General features: G+C 48.6%; 1 protein-coding gene across 4 annotated transcripts; it reads left to right on the plus strand.

Annotated features, from left to right (window-relative positions):
- The first annotated feature begins 268 nt into the window (after positions 1 to 268).
- PAX6 (paired box 6) lies at positions 269 to 18,378 on the plus strand. 4 transcript variants are annotated; one of them, XM_007181020.2, is made up of 12 exons: positions 269 to 350; positions 712 to 772; positions 4,370 to 4,500; positions 5,288 to 5,329; positions 5,424 to 5,639; positions 6,387 to 6,552; positions 12,470 to 12,628; positions 13,105 to 13,187; positions 13,422 to 13,572; positions 13,672 to 13,787; positions 16,423 to 16,573; positions 17,264 to 18,378. In XM_007181020.2, the coding sequence occupies exons 2-12, from the start codon at positions 763 to 765 to the stop codon at positions 17,347 to 17,349; spliced, it is 1,311 nt and encodes a 436-aa protein (XP_007181082.1). In that variant the 5' UTR covers positions 269 to 350; positions 712 to 762; the 3' UTR covers positions 17,350 to 18,378. The 4 variants fall into 4 exon arrangements, with proteins under 4 accessions (XP_007181082.1, XP_007181087.1, XP_007181084.1 ...); XM_007181025.2 differs by having other exon boundaries at positions 5,424 to 5,438; XM_007181022.2 differs by lacking the exon at positions 5,288 to 5,329.

The raw sequence follows: 18,378 nt of genomic DNA on the forward strand, positions 1-18,378 counted from the left end.
TCTTGATATTTTTGCAAAATGGGGCCCCAACTTGTCAGATTCTTTCTCCAAATCTCCCAAGCCAGGCCAGGGCAGCCACTAGCAAAACGTGGGGACTTCTGCAGGATAGGCTGCTGGAAATGTGGGTGTAACTCTGGGATTTAGGGTTTTATGGCAGTTTGAGACCTAGATGCATTTTTTTTTTCTTTCTGAGAGTGTGGATCAGAGAGCCCATGGGCCTACGCTTTTGAGCCACAGTTTGACATACCTTTCTCTCCTTCTGGTTTGTCTTAGGGCGAAGACTTTAACTAGGGGTGTGCAGATGTGTGAGACCTTTTATTGTGAGAGTGGACAGACATCCCAGATTTCAGGCAAGTTCTACGTTGGCTGCTTTGGGTTCCAAAACCTGAAAGAGTCAGAATGCTCGTTCATTGTTGTTCAGATGGAAGAAAAAATTCAAAATCAGGTCATCGATTCTCCTGATTAAAGGGTTAACTACTAAGAGATTTGGGGGGAACAGATTGGGAATATTGGTGTATTTGTAGCCCAAAGGGTAGATTTTGCATGCACTGGAGGGCAGAGCTGGATGACCCTCCCATCGCCGCAACCGACTGAGCGGATCATTTCCTTAAAGAGGGGGCTTTCTCCTGTCCTGGCTCCAGGACGTCCTCTGCAGGGAGGTAGGCCTACCTGGTGCTGGCCCAGGATTAATGCCTATATTCTTGCTGACAGAGCCCCATATTCGAGCCCCGTGGGATACCGCGGCCCCCAGCCTGCGCCAGCATGCAGAACAGTAAGTGCCTCTGGTCTTTTTGGACTTCGGGCTGGGGAGGCGCGGACCCGAGCGCGGGTCGGGGGAGGGCGTGGAGCCTCACGGAGTCCACGCTGGCCAGACCGCGGGCGAGAGGCCGAGGGACCCGAGGCAGCTGCGCCCCTCTCCTAGCCCGGCAACCCTAGAGGGGAGGGCGTTTGCTCTGTTCTCCCTCCTGGAAGAACAGGGGCTGGGCCCCTCAGAACAGCCCGCAAGAGTTTGCGAAGCTGCGGTAGAGAAACCCCATCCCCCCAAATCCTGTAACTCACACCCCCTCCCCGCCCCTGCCCGGGCTCTGACCCCAGAGAGGGGGGCTGGGCTGAGCAGGGCGGGGCGGAGGCTTCCAGTCGCAGCGCGAGAAGGAGGCCCCTTGGGTTTAGCGAAGACTGAATGTCTCCGCCGTCCAGGCGGGGTGGGGGCTCTCCTCCCCTCCCCCAGTCACTCTAAGGGCAGCTCCTCCCCTCCCCACCCTGGCTAGGGCCCTGGAAGGCCAGCGGAGCGGGGCACCCAGGCCTGCGGTGGGGTGGAGGTGGTACACTGGCCCCATGGGACTGTTACAGGGCGCCGGCGAGAGCAGGTTTACTGGGTCTGGGAAGAGAGTGGGGATGGAGCCCAGGAGTTGGAGAAGCCCTGCCCCGATAGCTGCTGTGTGTGTCCTGGTCATTCCGGCCTGCTGTGCCTTTGATTCCCAGGCTCTTGCACTTCCCATCCTCCCTCTGCCTAGGCCCTTGGGGCCCCCAGCCCACTTTCCTGCTCGGTCCGTGAGCGCTGGTGTGTGGCAGGACGAATCTGGAGACCGGGCCTGGGAGCGTGGAGGCCCAGCGAAACTAGGCCAGGGTTGAGGTGCGGAGTCTGGACGCGGTTTAAGGGCTCAGCTGTATGGAGTGCCCGAAGGCCTAAGCCTTCTAGAAACCTTCCCTTGCCAAACTGCAGACTGAGGAGGGTCCCTAGCGCCTGATCCATCTGTCCTGGAGCCGCTAGTCGTCCCCTGGTGCTTCCGCGGCTGGTGGGCGTAAAGCGCAGGAGAGGGTGCAAAGGTGGCGAGCTTTAAGGCGGATTAGTTGTGCAGAAACCTGCCAGGCCCTGGGACTTGGCCTGGTAGGAACCCTCCTTGGCGAGGCTTAGGCTTCTGTCCACCCTTCCTGGCTGCTGGGTTCTCCCCCTACAGCACAGGGTCCCCAGCCGCAGGCTCTCGGGAGGGCCGGCCCCCGGCGCGCCCGGCGCTGTGGGTTTGCCGCTGCGGCCTGGCTGGCGGGCCCCGAGGGGCGCGCGGGGTCGCGGGCCGGCCTGCAGGGCTTTGTGCCGCTCGCTCCCGGGTGTGCGCGAGGCGCAGAGCATCCAAATTGACACCATATGTTTTCCTATTAGATGCTTCGCGGTCGAATTCTAGGCGCATAATCATCGCCACTGGGCGAGAGCGCCAGCCGTCCCTAGGGAAGGGACACAATGATTGAGGCTTAACCTCTGAAGGGGAACTTATAGCTGCGCTTCCTCGCTGCCATTTCGATGCTGGCAGAGGCGACCTGGCCCTGGGCGAGCACCCGCCGGCGGTCGCTGTGGAGGTGGCGGGCAGGTTGTTTTTTGCAACGCGGGGAGAAGGAGGGAGGTCTAGGGTTAGGCGGCCTCACACGCCTTGGCATTCCTAGATTGGGAACTGCTCAGGCAGCGCGTGAAGTTTAGAAAGTCTTTCTCTGGGACAGCCTTTCTTTTTCCGGGAAGGCTCCCTTTGCCCAAAGGGGAGGCTCCGTATCTGGAGCAGTAGAAGCTCTTTCGAGGCAAAGGAAGGCAATAAAGGGAATTTAGGAGAAAACGGAAGCGCGATCTAGGCCTTGCTCTGTTGGAGAAGCGGTGTCCCTGCGATGTCCCTGCTCACGCTGGGCCCGGGCCGGAGCCTAGATACCCCAAACGCCTGTCACTTCTCATCGAGTTGAGGCACCAGCACCCCCCTCAGTGAGGGCCCCCCCCCCCCGCTCCAAGCCTTCGGCTACCCTGAAAACGCGGCTCCCCTCGAAGGGGAAACGAGTGCAGTTCAATCTCGTCTGAGTGATCTACAAATAGGGACGGAAAGGGTCGTTTTATCACGGTCCCGTTTGTCGTGACGATGCAATTTCCCGGAGCGGAGCACTGTCACAAAGTGACAAGGCTGCCACAAGCGCCCCGACTGATCTTTTCAATTAGCCTTCCATGCATGATCCGGAGCGACTTCCGCCTATTTCCAGAAATTAAGCTCAAACTTGACGTGCAGCTAGTTTTATTTTAAAGACAAATGTCAGAGAGGCTCATCATATTTTTCCCCCTCTTCTATATTTGGAGCTTATTTATTGCTAAGAAGCTCAGCTTTCTGGAGTCAATTTATCAGAGGCTCCAAGGAGAAGAGAGGAGAGGAGAGCTGAGCGGGGAGCCGCATCTTCTCCTGGAAGGGCTGCTCTCTAGAGTCGGGGCTGCAGGTTGGAGATTTTTAAGGAAGTGGGAATTGGCAATTGGCTTTATTTGTGTGCCTGTGGTTTCTGGGGAGGGGGCTATAGAGGTGCTGACTCCCTATTCTCTATGATTAGACAATGGGGTGAGGTTGTGAGATAACCAGATAAAGGAGGGATGGGGGACACTGTGGTGTGGTCTCTTCCTTTTCTTTTCACTTTTTGATTTTCGCTAATATCTGTCCTTGGCTGTGGGGAGGGCCGAGTTTAGCAGCGGAAGTAAAGCGGAGCTGTGGCCGGTGCGAACAGACTCCCAGATCTCCGCCCCACTGCAGCAGCCAGACTACTTAGTGGTTGGAGCCGATCTGGGGCTCTGAGGCTTGAGGAAGCCTTCAGTGGAGGTGCTGAAACCCAGGTTGTGATTCACTAGCCACAGATTTGCTGTTCTGGTTCTTCTCTACTCCCTCCCCTTTTCTTCTCCTTTTTTTTTTTTTTTTTTTTTTTTTAATCCCGGTGCTTGTGTGTTGTCTTCACCAGAGTTTGGAGTGTGACAACAAACGTTTCTGGACTCTAGTGTCTGAGGGAGCACTGGAGAGCTATAGGATTTGCTATCACAGTTCTAACAATGCAGAGACCTTGGAGATTCAGTGTGGGTTCTGTAGGACTCGTGGTTTTTCTTGACACTCAGAGGGTATCTTTGGGAGGATATTTTTTGAGCTGATGATTTGCACCTTGCGGGTTCAGAGACTGGCTGGGGTGTTTATGGAGGGCAACGGTGGGCTGGGGGCTCTGCTGGAGTGAAGGCGGTAGTGAGGTGTGTGTGCTCTTGCTTGTCAGTGTGTGTCTGCATGGTGCTTCTGCAGTCTGGTGGGCAGGAGCTCGGCTGTGTTTGGGCTGGGCTGCCCGATGCCAGGAATGGCTGCGAGGTCCTGTTGTCATTTTTGATCGATAGCAGGGACCTGATCGCTGAGGTTGGCCAGGGTTGGCAGGGAGCTGAGGATGCATTGTGGTTGTCTTTTCTTTCTTCTTTCTTCTTCCTTGTCTTCTCCTCCTTCTTCCTCCTTCTTTTCTTCCTCCTCCTCCTCCTCCCTCCTCTTTCTCTTTACTCTTCTTCCTCTCCTCTCCGCTCTGCTCTGCTCTCCTCTCCTCTCCCTTTCCTCAGGTCACAGCGGAGTGAATCAGCTCGGTGGTGTCTTTGTCAACGGGCGGCCACTGCCGGACTCCACCCGGCAGAAGATCGTAGAGCTAGCTCACAGCGGGGCCCGGCCGTGCGACATTTCCCGAATTCTGCAGGTGATCCTCCCGGCGCCGCCCCACTCGCCGCCCCCCGCGGCCCTCCACTCTCAGCGCCCTCTCTTCATTTCTTACTGTAAAGGCTGCTAATTATGGACCCACCTACCCTCACCCCCACTCCAGTCCCCACCCCACTCCCATGCCTTCTGCTTTCCCCTTTCCTTCCACCATCCTTCCCGATCTCTTCCAACCTGGGTCAGTCACATAAGACAATTCATCTGCTTAAGAAAAAAATTGGGTGTGAATTAAAAAAAAAAAAACTTTCTTTTTTCATTTGGCAAAAACATTCATTGTGGTAACAGTTTATGAACTATAATAAAATGAGTTCTATAAATCCACATAATCTCATTGCCCTCTCCTTCATTCCATGCTTACCTCAGAGTTTGAGATATTTGTTTGATTTCTTCATATTTATGAAAAATATATATATTGATTTTAAAAGACGAATGCTATTTACCTCCCTCCCTAACTCACATTTACTCAATTGGGCATATTTTTAAAGGAAAAATAACTAAAAATTCAGTTTCTATTTCCCCTTCACTCATTACAACATAACACCACTTTAAGCAAGGTCAGCACAAAACAATCTGACTTCGTTTTGATGCATCTTCAAGCAGCATTTATTTACAAAAACAGTTTTTAAAACTTTTAAATTAGTTTTTTTTTAGTTCAAACTGTTTGAAAGTATCATCCTATTTGTAGTTTTTAGGGCTACAAATGTAATTTTAAGAAAAAAGCTCTCTACAGTAAGTTCTCATACCATTGAAGGTATATTTTTGTGTTATAGACCCATGCAGATGCAAAAGTCCAAGTGCTGGACAATCAAAACGTAAGCTTGTCATTGTTTAATGCATACTTAAACAATTTTATTTTTGTCTTGAAATTATTAATAATGTGGTTTTCTGTCCACTTCCCCTATGCAGGTGTCCAACGGATGTGTGAGTAAAATTCTGGGCAGGTATTACGAGACTGGCTCCATCAGACCCAGGGCAATCGGTGGTAGTAAACCGAGAGTAGCGACTCCAGAAGTTGTAAGCAAAATAGCCCAGTATAAGCGGGAGTGCCCGTCCATCTTTGCTTGGGAAATCCGAGACAGATTACTGTCCGAGGGGGTCTGTACCAACGATAACATACCAAGTGTAAGTTCACTGAGAACATTCCCTCTCCCTGCCCTAAGCGCCACACTCTTCCCTCTTTACCATCACTTTCTTTACCTCCCCCTACTCTTCTCCCTGCCAGTGTCTTTCTCTCTTTCTCTCCTCCGTGCTCCACATTTGTCTCCTCTGTACCTGGGGGTCTTGAGAGGAGCACCCTGACCTTTTTTTTGACCTTCTGGAAAATGGAAGTCAAGTGTGGGGGGTTATGCACCTCACTTGCATGAGGCAGAGTAGAGAGCGGAGGCACCTGGAGAAAGGCACTGGAATCTAGAAGGAAAATGCAAATGAAAACCAGATTCGAGCTTCCGCCAAATCTACCTGTTTGAACCTTCTTTCAGGCATCAAACATCCATTTCTGCCCTAATATAAAACAAATAAAAGTGAAAGAAAGCTCTAGGCCAAGTCTCAATATTTTGGGGGGGAAGTCTTTAACAACAAAAAGGCAGGCATGTGAGTTAGGTCACCAGAGACACTGCGCAACAGTGAAGGACCCCTCCCTAGTCTTCCAACTCTCTACACAACTGAGTTTCCATGCCCAAGGTGATGGCTGGCATTCTTTCCATGATGTCTCTGCAAATCCACCCACTGTCCTAGGATGGCTGGGATTTTTTTTTTTTTTAATGTATTAAGCGTCATTCTTTAAGTGGTGGGTGCGCTGAGATGGGGACTTAGGGCAACTGTGTCTTCAGGAGACTCTACCATTTGGTTTGATCTTGATTTGATTTGCAGGTGTCATCAATAAACAGAGTTCTTCGCAACCTGGCTAGCGAAAAGCAACAGATGGGTGCAGACGGCATGTATGATAAACTAAGGATGTTGAACGGGCAGACCGGAAGCTGGGGCACCCGCCCGGGTTGGTATCCGGGGACATCAGTGCCAGGGCAACCTACTCAAGGTAAAAACCCAAACACCCATCCTCAAATTCTCCATATATGCAGCCCCTTGCCCATCCTCTTCTCCAACTTTTTCCCTCTCCGGGCTTTTGTGCTTAGAGAATGTAGTGGAGAAACTCTTCAAAGGCTTGGGACATATCGACTCGCGCTGTATCTAGGTGGTGTTTGTTGAACTATCTGGTTGGCCTGGGAATTCGAGGGTTGTGTATGTTAGGTAGTATGAATGTGGCTGGTGTGTGTGTGTGTGTGTGTGTGTGTGTGTGTGTGTGTGCGTGCATGTGCGCTCGAGTGTGTGTTATGGGCAGGAGTATGTGCGTGTGTGTATGAGCTAGCTGCGTGGTGCCCTAGTCAAATGTGCCATTAAAATGCACGGAGAGCCCCCTTGCTGTAGAAGTGTGACAAGTTAACACACTGACAGACTGCAAGATAAACATAATTGTATCGTTTTGCTTCTTGCCGTAATTGACAAATTATGTGACTATGAGTAGGGTGTATATGAGAGGGTGAGCAGTGAGATGCAGGGCCAAGTTGAGGATGGGGCATTGGAAGTGGTGGTTTTCCCAACTAAACAACCCTACCCTCTCTGCTCTGACCCCTTCCATCCCTTGGGTCCCCAGTTCTCACTCTTTGTGGGTGGCGACTGCGTGGAAGGGTGGGGTGAGGATACTGTGAACCGGACTTTGGTGTGCCAGGAGTGACTCTGGGGCTGGGAGGAAAGATAGGATCTGGACCGTCCTTGGATCTGTGAGAAGGGATGGAGGAAGAGGAGCAGATGGGGGTGGGGTCTGGTCTGTTGGCTCTCCCCCTCCCCTACACACACCGGAGGTAGCTTGGTCAAGAATAGGAAACAGTTTACTCCGAAGATTAATCGGTATTTGTTGTCCTCGTGACAAGGAGATAATATGCGGGATAATGGGACGTGGCGTCTCACTCCCCGGAGCACGACGAAGCCTGGGGGCTCCCGGCCTGGGAGGCGGCGAGGGGAAGCTGGCTGGGCTGTCCCTGCATCCGTGCGCTCTCGGACCCGCTCTGGGTGCCCCGCGCCTCCACCGAGCTGGGCTAGAGAAGGGAAAATCGGTAACAGTATGCGAAATATCTGGTACAAAGGATGCTTCTGTCACTCGCAAGAATTTGTTATGGGAACAATCCTGTCGCTCTGTAATTGCTCATTAGAGAACGTTTTGTTTCTCATTAAGGCGACATGAATAAGCGTCTAGTTGAAGGAGACAGCTGTAGAAATGTTCCACAAGAGACCTCTGGACACGATTCGGCACCAATTGCCAATTAGACATGTCAGTTTTAAGAGCAGAAAACAATATAGGACGGACACTGGGAAGATAGGGAGCAAAGCGCTGGCTCGGTGTTTCCCAGCGCGGCCGCTCGGCCGGCCGAGGCCTCCCGACGCGCAGGGCCCCGGCTCCCCCGGGCGACCCGCCCGCCCGCTCCCTCGCCGGATCGGGCCGAACCGCGGCCTCCCGGGGCGCGAGGCCGCACCCGAGGAGGCGCTGCGGCCGCCCTGACCGCAGGCCCCGGCCCCCTCCGGCTTCTGGGGAGGACGACGGAGTGACCACCATACCCTCACCTGACCCTTGAAACCGTAGGCTTCCCACGTGCGCACACCGGGCACACCCGAGTGACGCGCTCCCGTTGTCTGCCCTGGCCCCCCGCAATCTGCGGTCCCGGTGACCCCACCCCGCCGAGTCTGGCCGGCGGGTCCCAGAGGTCTCGGGGCGGGCGTGGGACACAGTGGCCGGGCCTGGGAGGGCTGAGCCCTGGGCGCGAGGGCTCACGTGTGCTCGGGGCCTGGAGCAAGGACACCCCCTCCTCCTCCCCGGAGCCCGGACCGGACCGAAGCCGAGGGCAGCAGCTTTGCCCGCCCCTCTGCTGCCACCAGAGGCGGCGCCCGATTGGGGCGGCTTTTCGTCGCGGGGAGCGCGAGGGCGGGAAGCGAGAGCCTAACCGCAAGGACCTGGTGGTGAGCGTTGGGGCGGGAGGTGGCGCTAGTTCAGGAGCTTTGAACTTTCAGGCGCTGAGTTGCCAGAGCATTCTGGCTCAACAACTGCCAGTTCCCCCTTCACGCCACAGAAAACCCACGCCAGTGCCTGGTCCCCACGGCGTGGGGTGGACGGTCGCGCCAGGTGAGCGCAGAGTCCCGGGCGTGGGGACCACTGGGCGCCGGCGGCCGCGGCTGACGCACCGGGAATCCTCGGTTCTCTCAGCCGCTAAGAAGGCCCCCCTCCCTCCCTCGCCCCCTTTGCCGGCCCAGGAAGCCCGTTTGCGGTTTTAAAGAGCCCATTACTCCGAAAGCATAAGGCGAGGTTAGGTCTCAGAGGGAGACAAATCTGGTTTCCATCTGATCAACGCCATGCGGCGGTGAATAAAATTGTGTCGACTTGGGCTGACAACAACAAGAGACAGCTCTATCCAGCCCCGATTCTCCAGCGCTTTGGTGGTTTTAGGGATCACAGAGACACTTTTTCTTATCTCCTCCCGCTCCCCCCACCAGCCCCGTAATACCCAGGCCCTCTATAGGATTTAGTCAGTCTCTTTTTCAACAGATGCTACAATGTTTTGATCCGCGCTCCAGAGCTGAAAAGGTGCCGCAACCGAGTTGCTATCTTTTCTTGCTTGTTTTCCGCATCACTGATTAAGACACTAAGAAACTAAGGAATGATTTTATTTCCCAGCGTCTTTTTTTTTTTTTTCTTTCTCTCCTCTCCTTCTTCCAGGAAACAAATCCTATCCCGAGCGTCAGATGGTCCTGGGGCTGGGATAATGGGAGGCGCTTTCACTCGCCTTCTCGCGGATTAGGCTGGAAGGTGGACGGCGCCCATTGAAGGCCCCTTCTTTGCGCTCGGAGGGGGCGCCTTTTAAAGAAGATATCTTAATTGTCTGCCACTTAGGTTTATCATGTGGGGAATTCGAGATCCAACTTCTAGTTCTATTTTGCTAAAAGCTTTAAGAGTGGAAGGTAAATCCACTAAAGAGAAAAAGGGGGGCACCCAGTCTAAGAGTGACCTCTCCGGCACTGCGTGGCTGCGAACAGTTGCTATTTTTAAAGGAGCAAACAAACAAACTTGCGATGGAGCGCGCTCGCTCTTCAGGGTCTTGGAGGGATCCTGCAGCCACGGGTTTCTCCTGACCCGCCTCTATTTCCACGGCTGGTTTTTTTTCCCTCCTCAAAGAGGTTTAAAATCGAGCTCTTCTCATCCTCGTAGACTTTCCTCCTCTTAAATGTCAGTTCAAGTCAGCGTTGCGCCTCCGTTGCTGAGAGAGAGAGAGAGACAGAGAGAGGGAGACAGAGAGAGAGAGAGAGAGAGGGAGACAGAGGGGGGGGGGGAGGAAGAAAGGGAGAGGGAGAGCGTGCGCAAATGTACATGTTTTAAAATTAGGAAAACGTCAGCGAAGCAAACGGGAGCAGAGAATGCTATCTGCGGGGGTCTTCTGAGGCAGACCCGGGTAGCTTTGTTTGGCGAGATCGAATGTGCCAGAAAAAGGACTGGGGTGGGGCCTCCTAGAAGGCGTGAGTGACCACCCCCGCGAGATGGGATTGTGTTCTCAGCGCCCCCTTCCCTAAACCTCTGATGATCGCAGGTTTTTGTTTGTGCTTTCCCAAAGCAATAACTGATGGGTCTTTCTAGTTGGCCCAAAAAGTCTATTTCTAAAGTCTTCCTCATTGACCGAATCCGAAAATAAAAGGGGCTCTTCATTTCATTCCCTGAAAAACACTTTGAAAAGTCACCCGGAAACTCGGGGCAGTAAATTAGCACAGACACTGGTGCCGGCACACGTGAGTGAGCGGCTCTCCCTCAGCTAAGGAGCCCTCCCCGACCCCCCAGCTTTCTGATGTAGCGCAAGACGACCCAGAGCAGAGCCACGGCCCATTTACTAATAGTCTCTCTCTCCCTCATCTCCCTTTTTCTCTTTCTCTCCCCATCTCTTTCGACCCTCTTGTCTCTTTTTCCTCTCAGCACTCTTTTCTGTCCTTCTTATACCTTTCTGGCCTCTGTCTCTTGGGAGCCCTCTTTCTTCCTCCACCTTTCCATGCCCCTCCTCTCTCCTACTTCCCTAAACCCCTCCACCAGGCCTCCGCCCCCTCCTCTCCTGTCTCCCTCCCCCGTGGTCTCCATCCTCCCTGCCTCCCCGGCTCACTCCCCCCCCGCGCCCCGGACCTCATCCACAGGCCCGGCGTCCCCCCCACCCCCTGCCCTGGCCTCCCATCCACCCTCCAACCCCCAGCTAAGCGCCCTAAATAGCATGGAGGCGCCTGCTCTTGGGACAGTGATTAATGATAGCAGAGCAGAGGGGTTAACACACTTCACTGAAAAGTCTGTTGACTGGGCTTCTTGTAACACAATGTGGCCCGCTGCACGCCTCAAGAGAATCCTTTTGTTGTCCGCACTCATTGTGGCCTCAAAATTCTGCCCACGAAAGTTTGCCAACGCTCCTGCCCCAGGAGTTTAATAGTTTCCCTTACTCGCGGGGCATTGTGCGGCGCTGAAAAGCAGCCCCTCGCTATTCAAGTGTTGGTGGTCATCTCAATAGATCTCCAAGGGCCCATATGGTGGCCAGTACTGATGAATCCGCCTGTTTAAATGGGGGAGAAAGTTGGGGTTTTAAAACATTTCAAAGTTCCTGAAAAGATCCCACTAGATCCTGTCACAATTCCCTGAACTCTTTGAAGGCACTGCCTATTGTCTCCTGGTTATAAATGATATTCCTGGCCAAGTCTATTCCCACCAAGGAGCCCCTAGAGGCCCCTCCCCCACGGGCCAAGTTTCTAGGACAGGGGGTGGGGGCAGCCCCTGTGGTATCCCTTGGGGGCCTCAGGACCCAAGACCAAGGACCCAGCCAGCAGGCAGTGGCCCTGGAGGCCCAGCCAAGGCTGAGTCCTTCCCTTGCCAGGCCGTGGCTTCTCCAGCAAGGCGCACGAGGAGACAGCTAGCCTAAGTGCACATCTTGCCCTCCAAGCAGCAAAGGAAAACAATAAAACTTTCCCCTGTTTAATGATAGAAATTACATTAAAAGTGGTGGAAATGCTCTAATTAAAAATGTACCACTTAAATGATATGCCAAGGATTCAGCTGCAGCATAGCATGTTTAGCTAGTTAGTGAACTCTCTACTATTTCTTTTTTAAAATTACACGTTAAAAATTTAAAAGAAATCTTACTTTTCTCTGGTGCAACACATTACAAAGAATGGACAGTCCTTTTATCTAAATATAAAATTCCATTTTCAGCAATTATAGCCTGTTCTTGGTGATGATATAATTACAGCTGTGCTCGTAATAGGTGTCAAGGCAAAGCGCACTCATACAATAGTTGAATAAAACTGCAGAACAATGCGAGCACTTCTAAATTCACAACCTTTAAAATGAAATTGACTGTGCAGAATTCAAATAAAAACTAGATAAATATTTTTTTAAAGATTACAAGCTTGGTTTGGTTTCTTAATAGCATTTTCTACAAACCTATCAACGTCTAATTGATTAGATAGGAATTACTGATTATAGATCAGCTGAAATCTTGAACATCACTCTTCTATTTTCCCAACACAGCCATAGGTAAATAAATTCTCTAAGGAAAGGGAACTGAGCGAGGCATTTGGAGGGTCAAGGTTAGTTATAAAAGATCATTTTAATTGGAAATTTCGGCACTCGTTTTGTCATTCAAAGAAATGCCATTCCAAAAGTATCTAAATTGTACAGTCTCGTCTTGATAAAAACAGAAAGAAAATGGTGGTCAGGTAACATATGTCACTAATGTCTTTTATTAAAAGAAGGCTGACAGTTACCTTGGGAATGTTTTGGTGAGACTTTCAGATGAGATTGCTTTTGGAGTTTATGGCTGTATGACGCCGCTTTTGGAGACTCCAAGTCATTCCAAATTTCTCTTACTGTCCTATTCTTTTTGTTCCAGATGGCTGCCAGCAACAGGAAGGAGGGGGAGAGAATACCAACTCCATCAGTTCCAATGGAGAAGATTCAGATGAGGCCCAAATGCGACTTCAGCTGAAGCGGAAGCTGCAAAGAAATAGAACATCCTTTACCCAAGAGCAAATTGAGGCCCTGGAGAAAGGTGATGGAGTTTTTCAAAGTAGAGAAGCAGTAAATCAAAGTAAATGCCACATCTTCAGTACAAAGAGCTAAATTTAGCCAAGGCCCTTGCACAGAGGCCTGAAAAGGTTTCTTTTTTCTTTGTGTCCTTTTTTTTTTTCCTTTTCCTGGGCATCTTTTCAGTGTGTGTGTGTATTTTCTTTCTTCTTTTCATGTACCAGTGATTCACAGATGAAAAGTCTGACTTCTCATGAAGAAAAAATGATGATTTGGCTAATTCAGGCCACAGAAGAATGAATGTCATTTCAAAGAGAATAGAACTTGGTTCTGATGGGATAGTTCTTCCAAGTACAATCAATCTAGTAGTAGTAGCATTTTAAAGGGAATTGGTTGGAGGTGATAGAAGTCGGGAGGTGGAAACCAGATTGATCCAGGGTTTGGTTGACACATTTTGTATAGTTCTGGCACAACATAGAAAAATGCAACTTACTCTTTCAGAGTTTGAGAGAACCCATTATCCAGATGTGTTTGCCCGAGAAAGACTAGCGGCCAAAATAGATCTACCTGAAGCGAGAATACAGGTACCCAGGGACTGTGTGTTCATGTTTTGTGATTCATACCATTTGCCTTTTCTAGAGACACAGGTGCTTCTAAGGAGCACCATTTGTTTGTATAAACAGTAACAGATTCAGTTTGCTAAATGCTTTGCCTCCACTCGCCTCTCTTGGGGCTGGGGGAGGAGGACAGTGGATGAGTCTGGGATGGGGTGGAGCTGGGAGCAGGCTCAGGGCTAACCTGTTCCATCTGATTTCCAGGTCTGGTTTTCTAATCGAAGGGCCAAATGGAGAAGAGAAGAAAAGCTGAGGAATCAGAGAAGACAGGCCAGCAACACACCTAGTCATATTCCGATCAGCAGTAGTTTCAGCACCAGTGTCTACCAACCAATCCCACAACCCACCACGCCTGGTAATTTGAAACATTAATACTACTAACAAATGTGTTTCAACCTGTTTGCCCTTGGCTCTGACTCTCACAATGACTGTCTGTTGTGTCCTCTCCCTGCAGTTTCCTCCTTCACGTCTGGCTCCATGTTGGGCCGAACAGACACAGCCCTCACAAACACATACAGTGCTTTGCCGCCCATGCCCAGCTTCACCATGGCAAATAACCTGCCTATGCAAGTAAGTGAGGCTGGCGGCTGCCTGCTTAGCGGGTCCCTGGGAGAAGAAGTGAGGAATGGGTTGGGGCCTGCAGACCTCACTGGCCCTGTGTGTACCCTTGGGAGCCTTTCTCAGTATAGTGATTGGCTTGATCAGTCAAGCCTGAGATGAAAACAGTCAATCGAGTCTTTTAGTTGATTGATTAATTGATTCATGCCTTTAATAAAATAAAAACCTGATGTGCCGTCAAGTTACTTTTTGCTCATAGGGAATGTTGGTTTGATAATGTTGGGTGAGAATGGGGCATGTTTTGGGGACCAGAAACTTGTACCAGAAAATGAAAATAATGTTGGCAAGTTATTACATAGTAAGAGGTTAGTATATATAACACTTGGGTTTATATTCATGTGTTCATATTAAAGTGTATAGTCTTTATGTGCACTGTGGTTGTTATTTAGGATGTTTCTGATAAACTAGTGAGGACGAAAAAAAGGACCAGAATTGGGATTCATATTTGCATAGTGTGATACGCTTAACATGGAGGAAAGCTAGTTTTCTTTCTGTATCTTAGAATAAAAAAAAGGAATAGAAGGCATTTGCTAGAAATTTAGTGTGTCTTTGCTGTGAATGATGTGATGGGGTTGTGGCATTCCCAGCTGCCTGGAAAGGCTGATGCTATTCACTTGGTATAACAACCTGCTCCTACTCTCAGTTCCGTCCCAAATATTTATCAGCCCCTATGTGTGCTGGGCCCTGTACTAGGTTAACCCTTTACGATGGAAGTTGTCTAAGGCAGGTGGGGTGTACTAGAACTTTGGAACTAGAGGGATTCTTGATGGGGAAAAATAATTGGTCTTCTGGTGGGCCTTCTGCAGTGACTTGCCCAGGACTCCTGTCCTATTTGTGCAGCAATTAGAGATGCCAGATAGTGTGAGATTGGCCAGCATGAGCCCCTGATGGAAACAAATTTGGGGTTGCACAAATCATTTATTCTCCACTGAACATCTTCTGCTGGATTTTTCTAACCCAAATCACACCAAAATAAGTGTTTCCCAGTCTTAAGACTAATACAGGAGCAGCTAGATAAGCAATTCAGAGGAATTATTCACACGTCTATTTTTATTGCATCTGGATATTATTGGCCGTAGAGCAATTAATGTAAATTAAGGGATTAACAGCCCATTAGTTGTGGTTGCTACAACTGCCTTGGAATTTTCTAGAAGTCGAAGTTGCCTGGAGGAAGTCATTTTGGGAATTAGAAGAAAATGCAAGCTGAAATTCTGGCAGGGCCCTGAAGGCCTGCTTGCCTCTTTGAACCCGATGTTAGCAGTCATTCTTAGACTTTAATAAGGCCACAGAGTCTTGTTCAGTTTTGTAAACTGTAGCAACATCTAGGTTTCTATGAAGACAAAAAAATGTGTATATGAGAAAACAATTAGAAACAATGAAATAGATGCTGCTATTCTGTTAGAGTTGTTTCCACTTAGACTGGTGTGGGTCAATTTATTTCAAATGCTGACTTTTAAAAATTATACAACTTATAATATCATTCAAACCATATATATATATTCATAAAGCATAAAGAAAATTAAAATATCAACAATTCTACTATTCAGAGAAAATTACTCTTTGAATTTTGGAGGGGGTGGGGTGAGGGCTGGCCTATCTGTCCATCAGTTTATCCTGTTGACCAAAATCTTCAACCATTTTACAAAGGGTGGGTGTCCTCCTCTGAACCTTCTCTAATGTATCACCCTCTCTGAGGATGTGGATCTTGGAATGTTAAACATTTCTATAGTTTGCAGATCAGAGCAGTACTATCATCTCCCCTGTTCCTGACAATATGCTTCTATTAATTCAGCTCAAGCCTGCTGCCCCAGCATAGCCCCATGAGAGCTCATGAGGTGTTTTGTCTCAGCCTTGTGTATTTACTTAGTCAGGATAAAGGTTTATCTTTTCAATGCCATGATTCTAAACACTTCGAGGGTAGCAACACAATTTTGTGGATAAAACAGAATCTCAGTTTTGTTGTCTGTAAGAAAGTCACAGCTAATTCTCCAGGTGGGGCTAGGTATTTACTGACACTTCTGACTACTTTAACCTGAGATCATCACTGATCTGCCTCTTCAAGAATCTTTAAATCTGTAAGTCCAACCATGAAAGGCTTTCAAGGTCCCTAAACCAAACTTTACAGAGAGTTCCTGCCACTGTCCTCTGCCTCACAGCTTAAGATACAGGGTTTGAGGCGTGGAGGTGTCGCTGGATTCTCAAATGGATTGAATTTGCGAGACAGAGGGTGTGTCTTTATGGAAGTCCTCATGTTATAGTTTCTCTAAAGGTGCCAGCAGAGGTCCAAGATGAAAATGGACAAAAATCCTATTAATTTTATGGATAGTGCCAACCGTCTAGCTGGACAATGGTCTGAATTTTTGGTACTTCAAAAAGTTTGGTGTGTAGGCAACTTTACTCCAGCAGTGGACGACGGAAGGACTGGTTGGAAGCCCGATCTTAGTGTTACCACGTGGAATTCCGACGCTTTACTTGCGGGTGTCTAACGATCAGACTTGTTGGCAGAGTTCCTGCGGGGGGAGGGAGCTGGGGGTGTGGCTATGCAAAGTGTCTCTCAGTAACCACAAGTTCACCTTTCTCCTCCCAGCCCCCAGTCCCCAGCCAGACCTCCGCGTACTCCTGCATGCTGCCCACCAGCCCTTCGGTGAACGGGCGGAGTTACGACACCTACACCCCCCCACATATGCAGACACACATGAACAGTCAGCCAATGGGCACCTCGGGCACCACTTCCACAGGTGAGCCGCTGCTCTCCGCAGGCTGCACAGAGGTGGCCTTTGCAGCTTCTTTTGCCAGGTGATCTCCCTTCACTCAAAGTTTACTTAAAAAGAACCTCCTGGCCTTGTGTGATGGTGTATTTAACTCTCTGTTGCTCGCTTCCTTGGGGAAGACTAAAAGGGGAATTCGGTCAAGCTAGTTAGTAACTTGATGCCATACTGACAAAAAAAGAAATTGTTTTTCCTGAATTTGATTGCAGAAGCTGTATATGAAAACAAGGCCTGAAAATGTAACTTTTCTAAGGAGAAATTATTATATTAGCCAAAGTGTAACAGTGAAGGCCCCCTGAGTTTATTGGAAGACTTCTCTCTTCCGTCCTAGTTCCTCCATGCCTTTCATTGCAACTGAAGAAGTACCACTCTGGTTTTCCAGGATGGTTTTATTGCTAAAGTTCCAAACATACAAACAAATGGAGTTTTTTTGGGGGGGAGCATGGGGGGCTTTGGGATTCAGTAGATGTGTGTAAATGAAATGCTTTCTGGTTTCTGAAGGTGCTACTTTTGTTTATAGGACTTGAAAAGTTTTTTCTTTTTTAGATTCAGTTAAATGTTAGAAAGTACTAGAGATTTTTTTTTAACCTATAAATTTGTACTCCATGCCTGTCTCTCGAAGGGAATGTCTACATGGCTATTTCTTTCATCCACTTCTAGGACTCATTTCCCCTGGTGTGTCAGTTCCAGTTCAAGTTCCTGGAAGTGAACCTGATATGTCTCAATATTGGCCAAGATTACAGTAAAAAAAACAAACAATCAAAAAACAAACAAACAAAAGGAAAGGATATATTGTGTTAATTCAGTCAATGACTATGTGGACACAGCAGTTGGACGTTCAGGAAGGAAAGAAAAATGGCTGTTAGAAGCACTTCAGTTCTGCAATTGTGTCCTGTGTTGAACCACTGGGGAATGGACTTGAAACAAGGACCTTTGTATACAGAAGGCACGATATCAGTTGGAACAAATCTTCATTTTGGTATCCAAACTTTTATTCATTTTGGTGTATTATTTGTAAATGGGCATTTGTATGTTATAATGAAAAAAAGAACAACGTAGACTGGATGGATGTTTGATCTCTGTTGGTCATGAAGTTGTTTTAAAAAAAAAGGAAATCATGATCAACAAGCTTTGCCACGAATTTGAGTTTTATCAAGATATATCGAATACTTCTACCCATCTGTTCATAGTTTATGGACTGATGTTCCACGTTTGTATCATTCCTTTGCATATAATTAAACCTGGAACAACATGCACTAGATTTATGTAAGAAATATCTGTTGGTTTTCCAAAGGTTGTTAACAGATGAAGTTTATGTGCAAAAAAAGGGTAAGATATAAATTCAAGGAAGAAAAAAGTTGATAGCTAAGAGGTAGAGTGTGTCTTCGATATAATCCAATTTGTTTTATGTCAAAATGTAAGTATTTGTCTTCCCTAGAAATCCTCAGAATGATTTCTATAATAAAGTTAATTTCATTTATATTTGACAAGAATACTCTATAGATGTTTTATACACATTTTCCTGCAATCATAAGTTTCTTCTTTGGCCAGCAAAAGTTAATTGTTCTTAGATGTAGTTGTATTACTGTTCACAGTCCAATCATTTTGTGCATCTAGAATTCATTCCTAATCAATTAAAAGTGCTTGCAAGAGTTTTAAACTTAAGTGTTTTGAAGTTGTTCACAACTACATATCAAAATTAACCATTGTTGATTGTAAAAACCATGCCAAAGCCTTTGTATTTCCTTTATTATACTATTTTCTTTTTAACCTTA

Source organism: Balaenoptera acutorostrata, chromosome 9 (genome assembly GCF_949987535.1).
Source record: "Balaenoptera acutorostrata chromosome 9, mBalAcu1.1, whole genome shotgun sequence".
Lineage (NCBI taxonomy): Eukaryota > Metazoa > Chordata > Mammalia > Artiodactyla > Balaenopteridae > Balaenoptera > Balaenoptera acutorostrata.

Coding starts and splice junctions, on each gene's coding strand:
- PAX6 (XM_007181020.2), top strand. Junction 5,330..5,423: donor AAGTGCTGGACAATCAAAAC/GTAAGCTTGTCA, acceptor TCCCCTATGCAG/GTGTCCAACGGATGTGTGAG. Junction 13,788..16,422: donor CAAATAACCTGCCTATGCAA/GTAAGTGAGGCT, acceptor TTCTCCTCCCAG/CCCCCAGTCCCCAGCCAGAC.